At 42.2% G+C, this 21,298-nt stretch overlaps 1 protein-coding gene across 5 annotated transcripts in view; it reads left to right on the forward strand.

Moving 5' to 3' along the window:
- Positions 1 to 20,471, forward strand: part of ncalda (neurocalcin delta a) — a 44,452-nt gene extending 23,981 nt beyond the window's left edge. For 4 of the 5 annotated variants that reach the window (XM_028425206.1, XM_028425204.1, XM_028425205.1 and 1 more), the window contains 4 exons: positions 9,717 to 10,127; positions 15,092 to 15,197; positions 17,226 to 17,345; positions 18,584 to 20,471. In XM_028425206.1, coding sequence (XP_028281007.1) covers positions 9,750 to 10,127; positions 15,092 to 15,197; positions 17,226 to 17,323 — 582 coding nt within the window. In that variant the 5' untranslated portion in view covers positions 9,717 to 9,749 and the 3' untranslated portion in view covers positions 17,324 to 17,345; positions 18,584 to 20,471. Of the gene's footprint in view, positions 1 to 7,645; positions 7,766 to 9,716; positions 10,128 to 15,091; positions 15,198 to 17,225; positions 17,346 to 18,583 lie in introns of those variants that run through there. The other variant, XM_028425209.1, reaches the window with a different exon arrangement.
- Positions 20,472 to 21,298: the final 827 nt, after the last annotated feature.

The raw sequence follows: 21,298 nt of genomic DNA on the forward strand, positions 1-21,298 counted from the left end.
AGATCTCACCCCGTGGGGTCAAAATGATCACCAGAACTGTGAGCAAAAATCCCAGAACCACACGGGGGGACCTAGTGAATGACCTCCGGAGAGCTGGGACCAAAGTAACAAAAGCTATCATCAGTAACACACTGCGCCGCCAGGGACTCAAATCCTGCAGTGCCAGACGTGTCCCCCTGCTTAAACCAGTACATATCCAGGCCCGTTTGAAGTTTGCTAGAGAGCATTTGGATGATCCAGAAGAGGATTGGGAGAATGTCATATGGTCAGATGAAACCAAAATAGAACTTTTTGGTAAAAACTCAACTTGTCGTGTTTGGAGGAGAAAGAATGCTGAGTTGCATCCGAAGAACACCATACCTACTGTGAAGCATGGGGGTGGAAACATCATGCTTTGGGGCTGTTTTTCTGCAAAGGGACCTGGACGACTGATCCGTGTAAATGAAAGAATGTATGGGGCCATGTATCGTGAGATTTTGAGTGAAAACCTCCTTCCATCAGCAAGGGCATTGAAGATGAAACGTGGCTGGGTCTTTCAACATGACAATGATCCCAAACACACCGCCCGGGCAACAAAGGAGTGGCTTCGTAAGAAGCATTTCAAGGTCCTGGAGTGGCCTAGCCAGTCTCCAGATCTCAACCCCATAGAAAATCTTTGGAGGGAGTTGAAAGTCCGTGTTACCCAGCGTCAGCCCCAAAACATTACTGCTCTAGAGGAGATCTGCATGGAGGAATGGGCCAAAATACCAGCAAAAGTGTGTGAAAACCTTGTGAAGACTTACAGAAAACGTTTGACCTCTGTCATTGCCAACAAAGGGTATATAACAAAGTATTGAGATGACATTTTGTTATTGACCAAATAGTTATTTTCCACCATAATTTGCAAATAAATTCTTTAAAAATCCTACAATGTGATTTTCTGGATTTTTGTTTCTCATTTTGTCTCTCATAGTTGAGGTATACCTGTGATGAAAATTACAGGGCTCTCTCATCTTTTTAAATAGGAGAACTTGCACAATTGGTGGCTGACTAAATACTTTTTTTCCCCACTGTAACTACTACTCCTGTTGTTGCTGCAGAAAAGATTTGAGTAGGAGCATCTTCTCGGTGGCTTTAAAGCAGTACCCCCTCTCAACATGCTCTTGGCTTGCATGCAAATGCATCTTTGTAGGCCGTGTGATACATTTCTACAATCAAAATAGTACACTCTCCTTTAAGCTGTGTTTCAGTCTCCTCCAGAACAAAATATGAACAAAAAATATCCAGCCTATTGCTATCAAGCATGACCGTGTGTTTGGTATGGGACAGGTAGTACACAGAGGGAGGTTTTTTTTATTTATAAGCAGCTACCTGCAGCTGCTGGAGGGCTGATCGGAGACTGAACCAAACACAAGAAGCAACTGACAAAAGACACTGTGAGTCAAATTTAACATGCATGTATAATATGAATTATTCTTTACATAAACATTTTTAAGAGCTTTACTTTTCTTGATTGGAAGCAGACCACACTTGTATTAAGTGATTGGAAATGGCACTGACCTTTTTACAGCTGTTTCCCACTCATAATGTGAGTGTGTCATTGGTTCCGTTTGATCATCTCTGGTGGTAACCTTGGGTCTTTTGATGGTTACTCGACTTTTATCTCTTACTAAGACACAAACAAAGGTTTTTCTCTGTGTGTGTGTGTGTCTCTGCTCTACAATTCACTAAATCTGCTGGAGGACTGCACACGTTTGCTGCATCCAGTGATTTTCTTTGAAGAGTCAAATTAAAAGCATCTAGGGAAAATAAGATGAACACATGACACCTTAATCCAATTTAATCTACTGAAAAGGACAAAAATAAATAGTAGTGTCCATCTAGTCTTTCTTTAATACTGTTGAAAACCTTTAGCATTGCACTGTGTGTCCACCCTGACACATGCAAACACTTGAAGCTGTTTTATATATTCAGAAATTCTTAAAACTTCCTCGTGTTCACATCCCAGTTCCCTGGATTGGTCCTGACCCCTGACCCCTCCTGTGATGTAACTTCCCTTTTGATTGTTATTTTCCGTGATGTTATATCCTGTTTCTATATTTTCTTTGACCACAGGAAGCAGAGCGAGCTTTGTTGCCTCCCTAGGGGCACTCTTCAATCAGAACCATCTCCAGAGCTCAGGCTCTGCCACAGTTATCTCTTTATCTTTACCCTTCTCTCTTTCTGCTCTGAGTAAGATGATGCATACACTGTTAACGACACATCCTCTCATGTAAACGTCTTAATAGTCTCCTGAAATGACAACATGGTCAGTACAGTGAATAAAACTAAAGGCCCTTTAAACAGGAGCACAGATGGTGGTATTAAAACTTAACAACTTTCCTTTAAATTTTTACCGCTGCTGTCATTTTGCTGGTGTGCACAGGCTAAACTCTTGCACATGGTAGACCTTGCCCTCCTTCTGCTACAAACATACATTCTCCATCTGCTCTTGTATAGTTGTTGTTGGCTATGCAAACAGCATTTATCAGTTCTAGTCCAGCTATGGGACATTTTACAACCATCCCACTTTGTCTTCACGTGTAAAGAAAATCCAATAACGACTCGTTAGCAGAAGGCAGATTTGCACCATATAAATACACAGCAGTCGGAATCAGTTTAAGCAATGTAGCTTAGCATGTGTAAGTGTGAATGATTAACAATAACAACAGGCCTCTTTGAGTTACATTTGCTGCTATAGTGGAGCATACAGGGATACACTCCTTTATATTTTTTCAGCCAGACAATGGACCCAAATCTAGCCACATTAGCCCGATAGTTGCATCCGATAAAATATGCCGACTAAAAAATTCACCCTTACAAAGTCAAGGACCATCAAAAAAGAAAGATGAGACGATAATCATGGAGGTTGATGTGTAAGAGTGGAGAGGTTTCCTGCAGTGGGTTTGTCTGAGTTTAGCATATCGCATAATAAACATAATAACAGAGCTATTCTTCTTTCCTCCCTGTTGGGACTTAGTCATCCAACCAATTAAGCAGCTCCGATGACCCAGTGCCAGGCAGACAGAGAGCTCCCACTAGAGCAGCACAGACAGGCAGCCAAACAAATTAGACGCGACCTCGGGAGTTACAATGCAGGGTCCACGTTTTCTGGTGGACAAAGAGGAAGAACTAGAGGTTCCACACAGACATGCGACCAGAGGCCATTCTCATAACTGTTCTCCAAAATAGATCAATCGGATGGAACACGGTTTAATCCCTTCTCATGGCTCTGTACATAAAAAAAACTGTGCCTTTGACATGGCTTCAGATCTCTACACTGTGGCTTTATAGATTAAATTACATAACCATTAAGCTGATTATGAGATTGACTTGAGGAAGTGTGTCATCTTGTGCTTCTTGCTGTTTCACTCCTTTTCTCCTGAATCAATAGGCACTATGTGCGGTTGCCTCCTCCTCCTCCTCCTCCTCCTCCTATCAGGTCTGTTACCATAGCAACCTAATGAAGGCTAAGGAGGCCATTTAAAAGTATTAGAGCTGAAAATAACGACTGTGGGCAGCTTCAAGCTAACCAGCTAGCAGCCGCAGTCAGACTTCAGATACTCTCTCTTAAGGTCAGCTTTGTTCTAAATGAAGAGTCAGGAAACAGATCCTAGAAAAAGTTGAATTTAGTCCAAGTAGTACCAACTCATCTGCCCCCTTTTAGGTCACTCTCTATCCAGCTACTGCCTGGATATCTGCCAGTGCCTGTCTCTGTGTTTTCCCACCTCGCCTCTCAGTGCCAGAGCATTGTCAGGAAGTTTGGAGGGCAGAGGTCTCTTCTTTTGGTGTTCAGTGTGTTCGCCACTGTGTATTGTTTTTGACGTTTAATGCTCGACAAGGATTCTGAAATTCTGCTTTTTTTTCTCCGCCTTCCTAAAATGGGGACCTTGGTGCTTAATTAGCCAGCTTAAATGAACAATGTGGCTTTGGTGATGAATGGTTATTAAATCGTTTGAATCGTCTTGGGTATTCTTTTCCTGCTGTGACAGGAAACGACACAACAGAGGTGTGTCTCCTGAGGCCCAGTAGGATGTTGGCAGACACAGTCATCATTCATTCATCAGCATTTTCTTTCTTATTTTAATCTCTATTTTTGTGTGTCTTTGTGTCGCCTCCCCTCTTCCACCCCTCTTGTTCCTGCTGTCCATTGTTCTGGAGAGTGAAGCTGCTGCCTCTCACTAAGAAAACTGAGCGTACAGATGTTTCTTAAAAAAAAAAAAAGAAGGAAACTTTCCCACTTCCTTCACCCTGGGAAACTTTCTCTTTTTTTCTTCTTTCTTATTTATTCTCCAGAAACCAAAGCAGTTTCAGACATTTTTCGTGGTTGGGTTTTTTTTTTTAATGGCCAGGAGGGATTCTTATAGTTAATGAAACTGATGAAACAGTTCGCCATTGATTTGCTTTTACTGTGCAACACTGGCACAGCATAATGAATGTATGATTTCATGATGACGTGTGATGTGTGTGAGTCACAGTTTGAGCAGATCAGAGCTCCGCTGGGATCAAGAGGGACTTATCTGTGGGCTCCTTGGAAGACAGAGTTATTTCCTCTTAGCTCTGTTAGCACAAGGGATACATGGGGTTAAGTCAAGTATCCCATGTTTGGTTGCACGCCAAGGGGCCTGTGATTGTGCATCTCCACCACAGACGGCTCGACTTCTACACACACACGTTGCTTTTCTGTGTTCCAGTGTTAGTCGTGGGGAAGCTATTGTTCCATTAAGCCTTAAAATGTAAGTTTATTACCTGCAAGTTTACCTTAAATGGTCAACATTTAAGAACAAAACATTGTGGAGATGTATGTAGAAGACATAAAGGGGAGACTGGTAAACACTGTGGGAAGTAATATTTGTTCCAGTGTTGTCATAAAGAGGAAGAGATGGTCTCATCCATTTAATTTTTTCACTTCGCTTGGAGACTTCACTCTTTGAGCCGAGCATCTTAAATTCCCGTCAGAAATTCCTTCTCCCTGGGAATCTAGTGCAGCTGGACCTAAAGCCCTGCTCACCCCGTGCAACAGCTGTTGCTGTAGGTTGTGGCAGAGGGGAAGCAGCTGAAGCCACTGAAGGGATCGTATAGATGAGCTGTGTTTTTGTTTTACTATTATAAATTTCAGGTGTATTTTTCAGACGTTTGCCAAAAGCTAAAAAAAAGAAAATCATGTAATTCACTACATCTTACACATCAGCCTTACACTTCCTGAACTGTAGTTGCACAATTATGTTACGTACATATAAAGAAGTGGCTGCTTGAATGTCGAGCTGTAGCATCAAACTGTCTGTCATTCATTTTTTTGGACACCATGCATTTTTTTTTATCAAAGATTTTTATTACCTTTCTGTATTTGTACGACTGTCAGCCGCTTGCTGCTCACTTCACAGCACGTTTCTTCACTTGCGTACACAGACACAAATTGCGCAGTCACTTTTTTTTGCAGTCTTTGACTGAGCAAAGTGTGTGTATGTGTGTGTATATATATGCTCGTGTGTTTGTGTTTGCAGTGCACTCAGCCAGAAAGCTCATCAATGGTTGTGAGTTTTTTTTGCCAAATGTTACTATGGTAACTGCAGTGAAATTGCTTTATGAGAGAAGACAGTGAGGATGAAATGAGTGTGGAAATAAGGTAGCAAGCAAAGGGCAGGAAAAAGACGAGGAATTTATGAATGGTGTAGTAGAAAGACAGAGAGATGAGCTAACAGCCTGAAAGGAGAAGAAAAGGACATGAGCTGAATGGAGAGTACATCAGATGTTTCTTGGTCTTTATCCTGCTTCTCGTCTGCTCTGCTTCTCTCCTGTAAGGGACGGGGGAAACCATCGCATGAATGTATTCATACAACACTGACATCACGGCCTTTCATTATGAAGACTGCTGTATTTTACATAGAAATTGTTGTTTGTTAAGTCCAGTAATCAGAAAATATCTGCACCTTAACTGGTTTGTGTGTGTGTGTGTGAAGTGGTTAGGCTCTTGTAATCTGAATGTGAATCTGAGCTTTTCTGTCCAGAGTCTTTTTGAATCTGAATAACATTCAGCTTGATTTGAATGATAATCTTAGATTTAAAAAAAATGCAAAACCTGTGACTGCCTTTAAACGTAGACATCGTGTTTGCATATGCTTACAGTCAGGTCTGTGTATTGGCAAGAATCTGGCGATACGATACATATCACGATACACGTCACTATACAATACAATATACGATATATCCCGATACGGTAACAAAGACGATATATATTGCGATTTTAAATATATATATTTTTAAGAGTTTGGAAAGCCTCATCTGAATACTAGTTATACATCTTTCACAAGAACAAAATGTTTAATTATAATTATTTTAATTATAAGAACACTGCACAATGCAACTGTATCTCACATTCAAGTTTAGATGTTGGAATTAATGTTAATAACTTAAATCGATTCCAGTGTCTCCAAATAAAATATCGCGATATTTCACAGAACCGATTTTTTTCTTACACCCCTACTTACAGTGGTAATATTACACATCTTAGCTTGCAGTGTATCAGGCGGCAACTATACAGACTTTCATGAGGCCAACAGACTACAGATTACAACTGCTAGAGTGTGAACTTTACATGCAACACCAGCATCCTCACAATGCTCATTTATCTAGTTAGATAACATTATAGCTTAAATTCTTGCACCTTTGGGTGTAGATTTGTTCATACACAGCATCATTCCTGCTACAGTAAAGTTGGACTTCTGTCATAATGTTGACGTCAGATTGCCTGTTTTTGGAGCGTTATGAGAGAGTGATGCCACCCCCAGCCCAACTGCCAGAAAGCAGTTTGAACAGCACACGGATGCATGCAGCAGACTTAAGAGGCACAGAAATGTGTCCTGTCACTCACCAGTGCCCACTCGATTTAATGTCAGCTGCTGTCAATCTCTTTATTTACAGTGCAGCACACACCGACTGTACCGCAGGCTTTCGGTGTCACGCTTTCAATACAGTGCAGGTTTACGTTTAGTAAAGAAAACCTTCTTATTCCAGTGGTTCAAAAAGTCTTAACTGATAACAGTGAACACACAAACACACACTCATACAGACACAGAGCTGGGGAAAAAAATCCTGTCATCACACGAGTGGGCTGCCTGTAGCCTCCGCGGTTAGCTGAGCATGTCATCAGAAGCAGCCGAGTGGTTTGATGACACCGCCTGCATGCGGTGTGTGTGTAAGTGCAAACGTACATACAACGTACAGACTGGAAATAAAATGTATCATAACCGGTGACAGGGCGCAGTGGGTCAGTAATTATAGCTGTGTATGTGTGTGTGCATGTAGATAGGGTCACATCTATGGACTCCCATTAGATGAAGCGCCCGCTGACAGGATGGACTGTAATCACTCTGGGTCAGCTGCTGTAGCAGCACCTTGGAGATTAGTCAGTACAATAATTGGCGTAAAGTCAGGTGTTTTTTAAACTTTTGTTTTCCATCAAACCCTCAGTTGTTCAGTTTCACCTCCTGTTTTCTTCTTTCTTTTGAACGCTTGTCTGCTACTTCTGGGACACTTTTGCCACTGTTTTAAATGTCAAGTTTTTTCTGCTGCACTCAGTGAAGTAAACAAAGTCTCTAAAAGGATTCATTCTTCTGTTCATCCATGTGCCATTAATTGATTATTTTCATTGCTCTAAAGCTGTGGCTCTGTAGCACCTGACTGCTTCTATTACTGTGATTTAGAGCGTGACTGGAAGGCAGGATTTTCCATCAGGCTGTAGGAGCAGGTAATTCAGCGGTCTGATAGCTTATCACTTCTCAAATATCCCTGCTTACATTGTGCATTTTTTTTTTCTCGCTTGTTGAACCTTGATTTGAGCGACTGAAAGGGCAAGTTGTCACCCACTCGTGTCAATATGAGTTTGCAGCTTGTTGCCCACAAGGATGTAAAAAGGTTCTCATTTCCTTTATGTTCCTACAGTTCAGATATATAGACTCATTTCCTGTAAGAGCACATTGCACCAGGAAGAATGCATACAAGACATAAACCCATACAACATCAATTCTAAAGCAGATTTTAAGATTACTGCTTAATCTGGAGAGATTATATGCTCCTTTTGTTGCACCTTTTATATGTGCAAAAGCTTGTAACAACTAAAATATGAGCCATATACGACTTGCATGCTCACTGACAGTATGCTGAGTGTAATGAGAGTACAATCTCTCTGAGACCAGAAGCAGGCGCTTCCTGTTTGTGTCACTGAAAGGCCAGATAAAAAAACAGACTCCGAACTCCTCCGCTGTGTCTCTTTGTCACTATTTTCTTGCATCACTGACTTTGTTTGTTTTTTGTCTCTTGATCAACAGATGGCAGCTAATACTGCAGTAGCTAGCACTACACAATAAATAAATCTGACCTTATGAGAAATATACAGCCATATCCCTGCATGTACATTAAGTTGTCAGCTCGTTTCCATCTGCAGTGTCACTTTGCCACCTTTCTAACCCCTTTGCATGTGGGAAGGGGAACCAATTTTCCAAACCAAATCACTAACAGTTGACAACAATTCCACCCTCACAGCAATGATTAGCTAATCGTTAGTCTTTCCACAGCCCTCACTGCACAGATGACTGATGAATGAATGGACTTAAAGGTCTAGACTCCACAGTCACAGAAGAGAAATTTGGGAAATATTTAAAATATTGATGTCATGAAAGCACTGAACATTGCATACGCCTTGTTCTTTGATGTGTTTTATGGCTTTAATATCCAGGTCATCCTGTCATTTCTCAGCTCCAAGTCAACCATCACTCAACAATACATCTAGTACACACACAGTGCATCGTACACACAGTTACTTTCATGAGCACAGCTGGCAGAAAGAAACATCTCCGCTAAGTGCACGGAGATGATGACTCAATATTTAGATTAAATGTTAGGATTCCAACATTTAAATCATCTAGTACAACGGCAAACAAGGATTTTAAAGCTTCATCCGGTTCATAAAGAGCCGCACTACAAACACTGATACGTCAATTACAAGTGGAGAATCCCAGCAGTGTTTGCTGAGCAGCTTACATATCGTTTGACTGTACCACATTTTCTTTACCGTGTATCTCAGTCCTCAGTGTGTGTGTGTAGGGATTTTATAGAGTGATTAAACCCCATGTCGGGCATATGGTGCTGTGTGTACTCAAGAGTGCACAGCGCTGTTTTCCGTGGAATGTTCCATTACTTTGTACAAAAAGAGGGAGTGATTTCAGTCCAGATAAATGTTAAGTCTGGTGGATATTTGTATCCATAAGATCCAGTCATAAACAACTGTGGTAGCAGTGAGGTAAACAACCAACGGTGTAGCTTATATATGGACAGTTTGTGAGCCGTTTCCTTAAAACTACCCACTACTACTTACCACTGACATTTGAGGTGAGGATGTGTGCCACCTTCATCATCTTCAAAACTCTTTAGTTTGTCATCTGTCAGCCCGAGCTATCCAACATGACTCACAGAGTTAAGGCAAACAGGGAAGTTGATTCTGCTGTCTGAGCTGAAAGGTTCTGGTGTATTTAACAGTTTTCATGTAGAAGTTTTTACAGTTCAATGTTCTCATTCTGTTGTTTGTTCTGTCTTTGTCTCCTCAGAATGTCATTTATAAATCCATTCATAGATCAAAATGATTGATTGATGTATCATGTCACATCCTAAAATCAGACCCTCTTAACTTCTCTGTCCTCCAGCTGTGAGCCAAGTGATTGACAGGACAGACAGACATGGGGAAGCAGAACAGCAAGCTCCGCCCTGAGGTGATGCAGGACCTGCTGGAGAGCACCGACTTCACCGAGCATGAGATTCAGGAGTGGTACAAGGGCTTCCTTAGGGACTGCCCCAGCGGGAATCTCTCCATGGAGGAGTTCAAGAAGATCTACGGTAACTTCTTCCCATACGGCGACGCCTCGAAGTTTGCAGAGCACGTCTTTCGCACCTTTGACGCTAATGGGGACGGGACAATAGATTTCCGGGAGTTTATCATCGCTTTAAGTGTGACGTCACGTGGCAAGCTGGAGCAGAAGCTGAAATGGGCCTTCAGTATGTACGACCTGGACGGGAACGGGTACATCAGTAAGGCTGAGATGCTGGAAATTGTACAGGTGAGTGTACGCTTGTTGTTTCTTTCCAGTGGGCGCCTCAAACACGTTAACTGTAACACCAGCCACAACACAGATTGTTAAACACTGTTTTATTAACAGAGCTGCCACTGTATCCATAACACACTCTTTATGAGACTTGGAAAAACAGTGCTGGCATTTTAAGAACAGCAGGACATGCAGCTCTGCTGTGGGGTGACAGGAAGTTCCTACAGACATGTTCCCCCTCCAAACACACCATTTTCTGAGCGATATGTCATTCAGAGCTTCATTAACAGCCAACACTGAAATGTCAGTGTACTTAAAAATGCATTTAGATTCTTTAGAAACGCTTCTTTTCCTGCCAAGAGAAGCAGTTTTGGAAATAGTCAGGCATTCATTAGCCTCTTAAATGTGGCTTTAACTTTATCTCGAAGGCAAAAGGATGGTTTTACCGTCTGCTCCACACCTTTTACAGGAACAAGTGTAGCCTAAGCTTAATCCATGTCTGCTGAATCACCTACTGTTCCCTTGTGGGTTGTATTAACACTTGTGCAACGTTCGGGACATTTTTGTCCTCTGAGAGTAATTTTTCTGTTTATTTTGGCCATAACTGTGTCAATATGTGAGCAAATTGAATCATTTCTGCTCAACAAGCTTAATTTTACATACATTTTGTTAATATGATTTAAAAATTTTTCATAGGTCAACAGTACACTGTGGGCAAATTTTACCCCCTTTCGTGTTGTCCTCTAACTTTAACGGTTTTAAAAAATATATCAGATAAATATTTTTTTGAATTTTTTTTTGCGTAGACCTTTTAATTAACTTCAGTTCTGATCAAAAGTAGTGAAAAAATAATTTTCCCCCAGAATTTTAACCCTTTAATCACTAATTTCATAAGGGGTGGTGCTGAAAATTGGAAAAAAAAACACACAAAATGGCTCATTTTTAATAGAAAAGGTCAATGTGGACTGGATTTTTTTAACCTTTATTACAGTCTCGGTCATGTCAAACATTAGTAACAACATTGACTTTAATGCATTATTAGTTTTTGCACAGCACTGGATTTTCATTTTTTCTCCCTTGCGTGTTGTTCGTGGACATTTTTGTCCCATAGACTTCCATTATAACCACATGTTTTGACTGCACAGACATGGCACTACATAATCATGCATTCTTGATTGTTGGCGGTTTACCCTGTTGGTAGGAGGTAAAATTTGTGATTTTTACAGTTAACAACTTAATGACCCTATTAAAATCCTGGGGGAAAATCAGTTAATTAAAAGGTCTATGCAAAAAAATGTGAAAAAACATGTATCTGATATATTTTTAAAACCGTTAAAGTTAGAGGACGTTTTTGTCCCGAACAACACGAAAGGGTAGTGTTTGCGAACGTTGCACAAGGGTTAAGTCTGTATTATGTCTTAACTTGTCATGTTTGTTTGCATGATTATTTAGGACGAGCATTAGCATATTTGTCAAGCATACATGGTCTGTTGACGCTATTATGGACTTCCATATCAAATTCCAGCCCATGTTAAAGGTCCTGCATGCTAACGGTAAAGGTGTTATTAAGGTTTTAAAAACATATTTACAAATTTAAAAACCATAGGAATCTCTCCTGAGCACTTGGCTTCAGGGGGTGTGAGCTGCACTGTGTGTCTTTCATGATGGAGAAGCTGCATATAGTGAGGAAATAAACATGCAGTATACATAATATGTTCTGGCTGCATACAGACTCTGTTTTTTAAGTATATCCTAGCATACTCTGAATCATTATTTGTACCCGAATTAAAGCTCAAGACCCGAGTTAATAATGCTAACGTCATGGTAACCACAGCTAATCCAGGAAACGGGTTTCTTTTCTGCCACACGTGTGTGAACCTATCATAACTTTGAGGTTAAAATAGTCTGCCTACCTCAAGAATGCCATGATTCAGACCTCACGTCTTTGTACAGACGACAGCCTGTCAACATAAACCCTCTGCCCACCTTCCATTAAAAGGTTCAGAAGGACAAAAGACATGAGAGCAGTGACTCAGACGTTCATGCCTGAAGGTCCAAATAAGTTAAAGGGAATAATAGGAGAAGAAGGTGAATGTGAGTGCATGTGTGTTACAGCTGTTTATTAGATAGTTTGTAACACGAACAGCAAAATAGTTTTACATATTGTAACTGCTGTACTCATTAGATTAGACAGTACCGTTCCTCTTTGCTGAGGTGAAGCTTAGAACGAGCCCAGGGCCATCTGAATGTCTTTCTGTCTCAGACACAGAAGCGTTTACACACACACACACACACACTTTATTCATCTATCCACATCTCTGTGTATTCCCTCTCTGCATTTGGCTGGCTGCTTCAAAGCTGCCCGCCTCTGCACAGAGGAAGCAGGCTTAAGAGGAAAGTTTTTAGGTTTCACAAACTTATGAAAGTTGCTGCAGAAGTTAAAACGTTGAGCTCAGTGTCTTTGATTCAGAGTCTGCAGCTTAATGTGATCACAGCGTCTGCTCTCAGCAGTTATCAGAGAGCACCATCGGGCAGATGGCTCTCATAAACGTAAATCAATCCATATTTCAGTTCATGATCATCACAGACCAAACACAGGGGGCCGGACATTCAGACTTAAGACCGATGTCTGCCTTTTAATATGTTTGTGGTCTTATTTTGTGTCATATAATTACAGTTTAAACCCCTCTTAGTCCTGACTCTCTATAGCAGTATGATCACAGGCCAGTACTTCTACATGCTTCATCCAAAGGATCCTGTCTTTCCTCCCATAGTGGTCTCCATGTTTTCTATTCACGCTCGCCTGTGAATAGAAAACACTCGCTGCGGCTCACTCCAGCAAGCTAATGCTCTCTCCTGCAGAGGGTGTGTAAATGCTGGTGATGCTCATAATTAGCCTTTCTGTGGGAGTAATTGAATGGGATGGATCACAGTGAGCCGTGCTCATCTGAACACACACATAGAGAGAATGGTAAAAACGGTCTCATCCACTCATCAATAGTTGATATCTAACCTCTGTGTACCTTTCATGTGGGCACAGAGTGAAGTTCATTGTTGGAATTGGGAAAAAAAAAGGAAAGAAGGAAGAGAACGTTCTTATGGGTAATTCAGATTGAACAGAATAGCAGGGTGGGTGAATAGATGGCTGCGCAGCCAGATAAAGTCACTGTGGGAAACGTATTCATCAGTTGGTGGGAGTGTGTGTTTATTACCACACAGCCACTCCAACGCAGCTCCGCGGGCTCTGCCAATGCAAATAAGTCGGAACAAGTGCATGACCTCCCTCCACTCTCTGCCTCTCTCACACCCTGTTGTTCTGTATTAGGTCCTTTCTGTATTATGAAGATGAAAGGTGAAAAAATGGCGATAAATTTGCCTCTTTCTCACATTCAGAAATTGCCAGGTATTACACTGTGATAGCCGTTTATTGATCTGTCCTCACTTAACTGTGGCGAGATGCTGTTGTGTTCTTGTCTAGAAGCCCCCTGCTGTATGAAAGAACCTTTATTTTTCTCTCTGTGGCATTCAGGATGCTGCTTAGATCACTGAAGCCCGACAAGGACTCTGGAAACACATATGGGCATTACAGATTAATAACAAGAAGATTGTTGGCAGTGAAGGGAAGAAACACACTGAGGCAGTTTTCACTGTTACACTTGAGATAAATAAAGAGAATCCATAGCAGGAGGTGAGAGGAGGGATGGAGGCATACTGTACAATCAGGGAGGATACACCAGCTGGCAGGGTGTCATGTGTGAAGAAAAAAAAAAAGGACAGATATTTTATGTCACATTAAAATTTAAAAAGCATATGATTTAAATCTTCCTTTCATTTATTCAGTTCGTACAACACAACAGCGTCAGCCTCTGACAGCACATATGCAGGACACAGCTCACCTGAAGTAAATCTCCAGCCTCTCTCTCTCTCTCTCTCTCTGTTTGCATTCACATGTGTAGTCTGGACTATAAGCCCAGATCCTTTCACTTCTTATTTGTTGCTTGTAATTTTGGGATTTATAACTTTAAGCTCATTCCACTGCGCTGCTATGGATTAGACCAGCAGTTAAATCCCTAACCTGTAATATCGCTGAATGTTCTAAGCTCTCAGCAGTTTGGAGGATTTCAATGAATAACCGACTGGGTGGGTGGGGGGGGGGGCTTGATGACGGCCCGTCCCTCAGCACGGCGACAACCTGAGAGCCGAGCCGCCCTGCTACTGTGTAATAGGCGGCATAACCAACATCTATATAAAGCACTCGCTGTACTGTAATCACAATCAGCCCTCTTCTGTTCACATGTCAGCTCCCATTCCCCTCAAACCCGCCTCCTTATTAGAGACAGAGAGAGTGGGCTGTGATTTCACTGTTTACTGCCAAACAGCCTGCAATGCAACAGAGAGCTGAGGAGACACAACACTGTTAAATAGTCTGCGAGGGACCGTGTATGTGCATATGTCTTTCTCCACCCCTCCCTACCTAAAAATCGCCAATATGTAACGGGAGAAAGCAAACAGCAGGAACACATTCTGGCACTGTGGGTTTGAATCAGACTCACCTGGGTGTTCGTCTTTGCAACACAGTGAGATCTTATATCAATAAATGAAATGTCACAGGGACGCGTTACATAAGGCCCCCCGTGTGTGGCGGACTCCTATGGCTGGGCCTTCTGGGATCACTTGCTGTCTGAGGGTGGAGAGAAGCTCTGTTGGCTACAACGTTAGCACAAGAACAACCTGCTGCTTTTACTTTGAGTGAAACTTCTTAGAGGATGGAACATGAGCCATACATCTATGTCCAACATTCAGAGAGTCTTACACAATAACAAGTGGGAAGAGTTAGCATCAATTATAGTGATGTGTTTGAGAGCTAACATCCAACACAAACGCGGTGCTTCAGGGTTAGCGGTGTGTCTCATGTGATACAGAGTAGTGCGTTTGTTGTCCAGGTGGTCTGACCTCACTGTTTGTCCCTGTTTGTACAGGCGATCTATAAGATGGTGTCCTCTGTGATGAAGATGCCCGAGGACGAGTCGACACCTGAGAAGAGGACGGAGAAGATCTTCAGGCAGATGGACACCAACAGAGACGGTAAACTAAGCTAAGCTCACTTAGCACAGTGGGAGGAGTCTCTCGTTAGTCATACCAGTGAGATTATTATGTTATTATATCTATTACCCCGTTCACACTGGGGGAAAAAAATCTGGCTAAAGCGGGATTCGGGCCTATCCAGATGTTTTTTTTCTGAGTGTGAACACCTCAAATCCCGCTGTATCCAGTTTGATTTCAATCCGGCTAGATCCACCCACGAGAGGTGGATCTAACCGGATTGGCTCAAATGTGGCTCGGGTGTGAACGCAAATGTGGCTAGCGAATCCGGTTAGCGACATGCTACTTCGGGTTCACGGGGCGTGACACAGGACAAAAAACTGCATGACGCACACGCAGTCCTACCGCGGCCTGAACAGACTTCAGGAGAAAGTCATTCCAGCTAGAGGATTGGATAGGATTGAGCCCAGACAGCCTTTAAGCTGGATGCGTTCAGACCTATTTTCAAATCTGGCTAGCACACACTTGTGTCCGCCAAACCACTAGGTGGCGCCTCGTAATATACAGAGTCCGTTCACGCCGCGGTAGGACCACGTGTGCGCATGCGTCGTGTGGTTTTTTGTCCCGTGTCGCGCCCCGTAACCGGAAGTAGCACATCGCTGACCGGAAGTAGCATGTCACTAGCCGGATTCGCTTGCCACATTTGCGTTCACACCTGAGCCACATTTGAGCCAATCCGGCTAGATCCACCTCTCGTGGGTGGATCTAGTCGGATTGAAATCAAAATGGATACAGCCGGATTCGAGGTGTTCACACTCAACACATCTGGATTGATCTGGATGCGGCCGAATCCTGCTTAAGCCACATTTTTTCCCCCAGCATGACTCTTTCTGGAAATGAGCTTCAGCACAGTCTATTTTTTATTTCTCGCCTTTAGTTGGTTAACCACACATGCCAATCATATATATATTTACACAGAGGTACATATGATAACTTAAAGACACAGCAAAATTATGAATAACAACAACACCAATAATCATGAATTACAGTTTAACATTTTTACTGTTTGCTTCTAAATATATACCAATATAATTGTGGGACAACCTGCTGAAAATTGTTCATTGATCGCTGCATTGATTAAATCGGTGAAAGGGACACAGCATGCTTTTAAAATGCAAATGTATTGAGCAGCTTGTCACTGCCACCTGGTTAGCTGTCCAGCAGCTGTTATCTTTGTACAATCCAGCCTGATTTTCCATTACAGAGAGCTCCAGCTCTGAACAAGTCATTCACAGACACACACACACACGGTCACACCCGACCTGAGACTCACACACTCGTGGACAATGGATACTAAAGCAGCACTTTGATTCATGCGGGGATCCCTCAGCAGAGCAGGCAACAAGGGAGAGAGAGAGAGAGAGAGAGAGAGAGGGTGAGGATTTAGTGAGCAGTGTGGGTAGGTGAGGGAGTGCGTTGGATGAGAGAGAGGATGAGGAGGAGAGAAGATGAAGAGGAAGAGGGAGAGGAGTGACAGGAGAACAAAGACAGTAAGACGAAGTGAGAGGGAACACATACTGACCGGATCATGGAAGTGTCTGCCTGCCTCTTCTGATGAGAATCACGAGTGATGAGCAGCTCATAGGGAGTCTGTCTATGGTCAGGAGGAATCTCAACACTGCCACCTGTTGGCCACATCATTAGCATGCAGTATTCAGGCTCTGCAGTAAGAATGATTATTATTATTATACCTCACTGCAAACTTTTAAAACGGCTCGTTATGATTCACAGGATTCATGCTAGCAGGTATAGCGTGAAGTATTTAACTCCTTCAGCTGCACTAACATGGAGAAGTTCATGTCGCAGCATGCTTATAAAACAGAGTCTAAACGCCACATGTTTACAGCAGCAGGAGTAAATAGGCCTGTCAGAGAGAAGTTCGACTATAATTACTGTCATTTCCAGATCTAAGTGAAACCTTTAACTCTCCGTCTGATCTCTGCACTGAAAGATACATTCTAAAATCATCGCTCCTCTCCTGACTTCATACTCACACTGTGTGTCTTTTAGGCAAGCTGTCTCTGGAGGAGTTCATCAAAGGAGCCAAGAGTGACCCCTCCATCGTCCGACTGTTGCAGTGCGACCCCAGCAGTGCTGGACAGTTCTAAACCTGAGGCATCCACACAACCTGTAAGACTCACAGCAAACTTTACTTTCTACTGATGAGGTGAAAACTTAGTGTGCTCAGTTCAGACTCACTGAAAGGTAACTGATGTAACGGAGAGGGGCCGAGGTTCAGCCTCAGGACTGAGGGTGTTTCTCCCACGAACAGACTGAAGAAGCCTGCTGAAGGGAATGTATTCACAGGATGTGGGATGGGTCATCGTCAGTGTCACTGGCTCTGTGACGTTATGTAGCTCGTGGACTGATATGAGAGACGTTGTAGGAGGAGGTGGCCTGGTGTTGAAGGTGCTGATGCTCGAAAAAGCTGCTTCTTTTCAAAGCGTCTGTGTGGAGGATATGACTGAATGTGGGCACCTTTCTTTTAAGCTCCTTCTGCTTTCTTCTTGTGGTGCTGAGTGTGCAGCAGAACCTCACACCTCTAGATAAACTGTCTGCAGTTCGTTTGGTGTTACACTGCAGAGAGGAGGATGCATCCCTGCAGGGACTACAGGGCCTGTGTAGAGGAGGTTAACGCACCTCCTGCTGATCCTTCTGTAATCTGTAGGAAGAGAAATCGGTCATGTCTGATTACACAATGACAACAGTGTGCTATAATATGTGGTTAGGGGTTAGCAAGTAGCAAAGGTGGTCAGGTCGCCATCAGGGCCGGGGTAACATAGGAAGACAAACAACCTCTCACACACATCTGTGGCCAACTTAGAGTCCTGAAATGGGGATAGATGGGACGCGATGAGAAGTTCTTCTGCGCTGTTTCATGGTGTCAGCATCTGTTGTCCAATAAATGTGATTTATTTTCTAGTTTTTAGTGGTTTTACTGTTTTTTACAGATTCCCTGTAATGACCAGTTTGCAGCACATCATGCCTTACCTTAGACACACCTTCTGTTCCTCTCCTCTGTGCTACAGACACCCCCGGTAAACCAGTAATCCTCAATATGTTGCACTCTGTTACAAAAACCTCCACATGTCCTGTGATCTGTGTAGAAAGTTTATGAGTGTAACAGGCCGTCTCTGCAGTGGCTGTGTGTGTCTGCAGTGAGGTGAACTCCTGTGGTGTAGCCTGTGTTGTTAAGACATGCGATAAAAGCACCACAAAGTGTTACAGTAGAGTTCAGCCTGTCACCAGCATGCATGCTTTTATTGTATTTGTATGGAGAGAAGTGATGGAACGTCACCTCTTTATGATAAAGGAGGATCACCTGTGGGGCAGTAGTGCTCATCCATTCTTCCTTTGTGTCTCCGCAGTGCTTCTTTGGGTGACTCTAAATGCCCTCAACTCTCCACTTTGGAGCAGACTGATGATGAAGAATGACAAGATGATGAGGATGAAGAAGACCGGCCTTCAATATGTACTGAGGACTTTCAAAGACGGGCGCAGGAGCCACATTCTCCAGCCCCCCCCCTTCAAAGCTGTTTATCCTGAAGCCTCCAAACTCCCAACAAAGACTGACCCTCCCCCACACTCCCCACTCCATTGATTGTAATTGAACCCCTCCCATAGGCATGTACGAGTATGTAGAAGGTCCGCAGTAGGTTGTATATAATGCAGTATAAACTGGAGTCTCTGTATCAGTGTCTTTTGCTTGGCTCTCTGTACCCTCTGAGGCTCCAGCCGGGGTGGGCGGGGGGGGGGGACCCGTACAGAGCCTCTTATCACTCTAATATGTAAAATAGACAGAGTGTGTGCATGAGACGACAAAAGAGAGAGAAGACATGGTGTTGAGTAACAGGAGGGGACCTGTGAAGTCTGCCCTTCACTCAGAACGAGTTCCGCTTTCCTCTTTTTTTTCTACTGTAAGAATGTGTACGTGTGTTTGTGTATTTTGCAAACTTGATAGACTTTGTTTCATATTTTGTGCTGGGACAACAACATCAACATGTAATTATTATTATTATTATTATTATTAATATTAATATTAATATTGTTATGTTACTATGCAACTATGCATAGTCTCCCAAACTCAGTAGTTTGTTTTCTGTCATCTGTTCTTGTGGTTTTTCATATCAGAGAGTGTTACTGCGCTCAGGCTTGAGGTAAAATAGAAGAAGTAAAGTAAAGTGTAGATAGTTCACCTACATTTGTAAAGCAAACAGTCCAGGATGGTCAGTTCAGAACAAACGTTGTGAGATAATAATGGGGAAAAAAGCATTGTTTATTTAAGCTGTTGCAGGATATCGAGCATGCAAAGCAGTTCCTCTCTTATTTTATTTTTGACTTTTACTACGTGAAGAGCGTTTCCTCACGTCCACTTTTAGATGTTTTTATATGCCGCATGTTGAATCAGTCGTCGGGTACAAGGGGTGTTAGACTAAAACAACACGTATGCATGTGACTAAAGCGCATGTGTGTGTGCCTGTGTGTGTTTTTTTAATGTGTGTTTTATGGATATCGAACGGCCAGTCGCCCCTTTCCAGCTCTGTGCTCGCTTCTGTATGTCATCAGCGTTAGTGCTACCAGTGGTCAGTGTTATTGACGGATTATAGAGCGGACGTATATCTATTGGTTCATATGAGCGATGTTTTTTTTTTTTTATCATCCAGTTATATAACTGAAGAGCTTCTCCTGAATTTCAGTGAATAGGAATGTACATACATTTGTTTGTTCTGGTGTCCTACAGGAGGATTCAGTTCACACGTCATTATTTCTTTGCTTCACTCAGTTGCACATTAAAAAAAAAATGTAAAAAGCTGAATGTACCCGAGCCTTCCTCCAGGGCCCGGCCAGGCCTGGCCAGGCTGTTCCACTCACTGCATTCTTCTCCAATTAGAAACGCTTTGAATGTTCACAGAAACACCTGCTGTTTTTTTTTTTTTTTGGTTTTTTAAAGATGCAGACCAACAAACAGAACACACAGCTACTGCAACGATGCTGTCGCAACGTGTCGCTTTTAATGTTTTTTTAAAAAAAACAAATTTTCTTTAAAAATATATATATATATATATTAAAAGAAAAAACTGTGTTAGGTGCAACAATCCTGTTCAAATAGAATCTTGTGGTCAAGTGCCAAATAAAAACAACAAACAGTATTGTATAAATTTTTACTGTACAATTGTTATATGTTGAACAAAATGTTTGTAATTGTTGCATTTTGTAGGTTTTTGTATGGTATCCTGTATTTAGTGACTGCAGTTTTTGGAAGACAGGATTCTTTCTTTTTTTTGTCCAATTTAAAAAGGCAAGAATTAAATTTGCAATATATTGTGTGCAAATGATCAAGTGGTGTCTGCTTATTTGTCTTTTTAGTGTTAATGTCTGTGTGTGTGATGGCTTATAGGTGATGCAAAAGTACAGAGAGAGTGTGTATTTATTTAAATTGTAATATTTTCCTCACTTTGTAGAGTGTATTATTATTTCATACTGTAATCTTCTAATCTTGAGGATTTTTGCTTCTTTTTTGCAGACTTTAAGTAGATTTTTTTTCCAGTGGTGGAAAGTAACTAAGTATTTGTACTTTGTTACTGTACTTAAGTACATTTTTATGTATTTCTACTTTACTTAAGTAAAAATAATAGTGCATACTTTGTACTTTTACTCCATTACATGTCGCAGCTGTTACCTGTACTTTCTACTCCACTACATTTCTACAGTGTCTGTAGTTCCTTGTTCCATGTGATGAACACAGTGCTGGACTGATGTGAGGTCAGACTCTGCATGGAGGTGGTGTCACGCTGCCAGCTGTGTTTCTATAATGAGCCTCAGTCGTGATCCCGGTGCTCTGGCTCAGTTAGCTAACTAGTTAGCTGCTGTCTGCTAACACAGGTCCATCCATTAATGTCTGATTAACATAAATCATAACATGAATCTACAGCAGGAACACTGACACAGTAAACATGCTGAATGCCTGTTTGTTATCAGCAGCCTCTCTGTTCACTTGATGCCCACAGCCTGCCTCATGACACACAGACCTGTCCATAGCTGCTTCTGGACTGAACATGTACATTAACTACACATGGTCCATT

This window comes from Parambassis ranga, chromosome 16 (assembly GCF_900634625.1).
Source record: "Parambassis ranga chromosome 16, fParRan2.1, whole genome shotgun sequence".
Lineage (NCBI taxonomy): Eukaryota > Metazoa > Chordata > Actinopteri > Ambassidae > Parambassis > Parambassis ranga.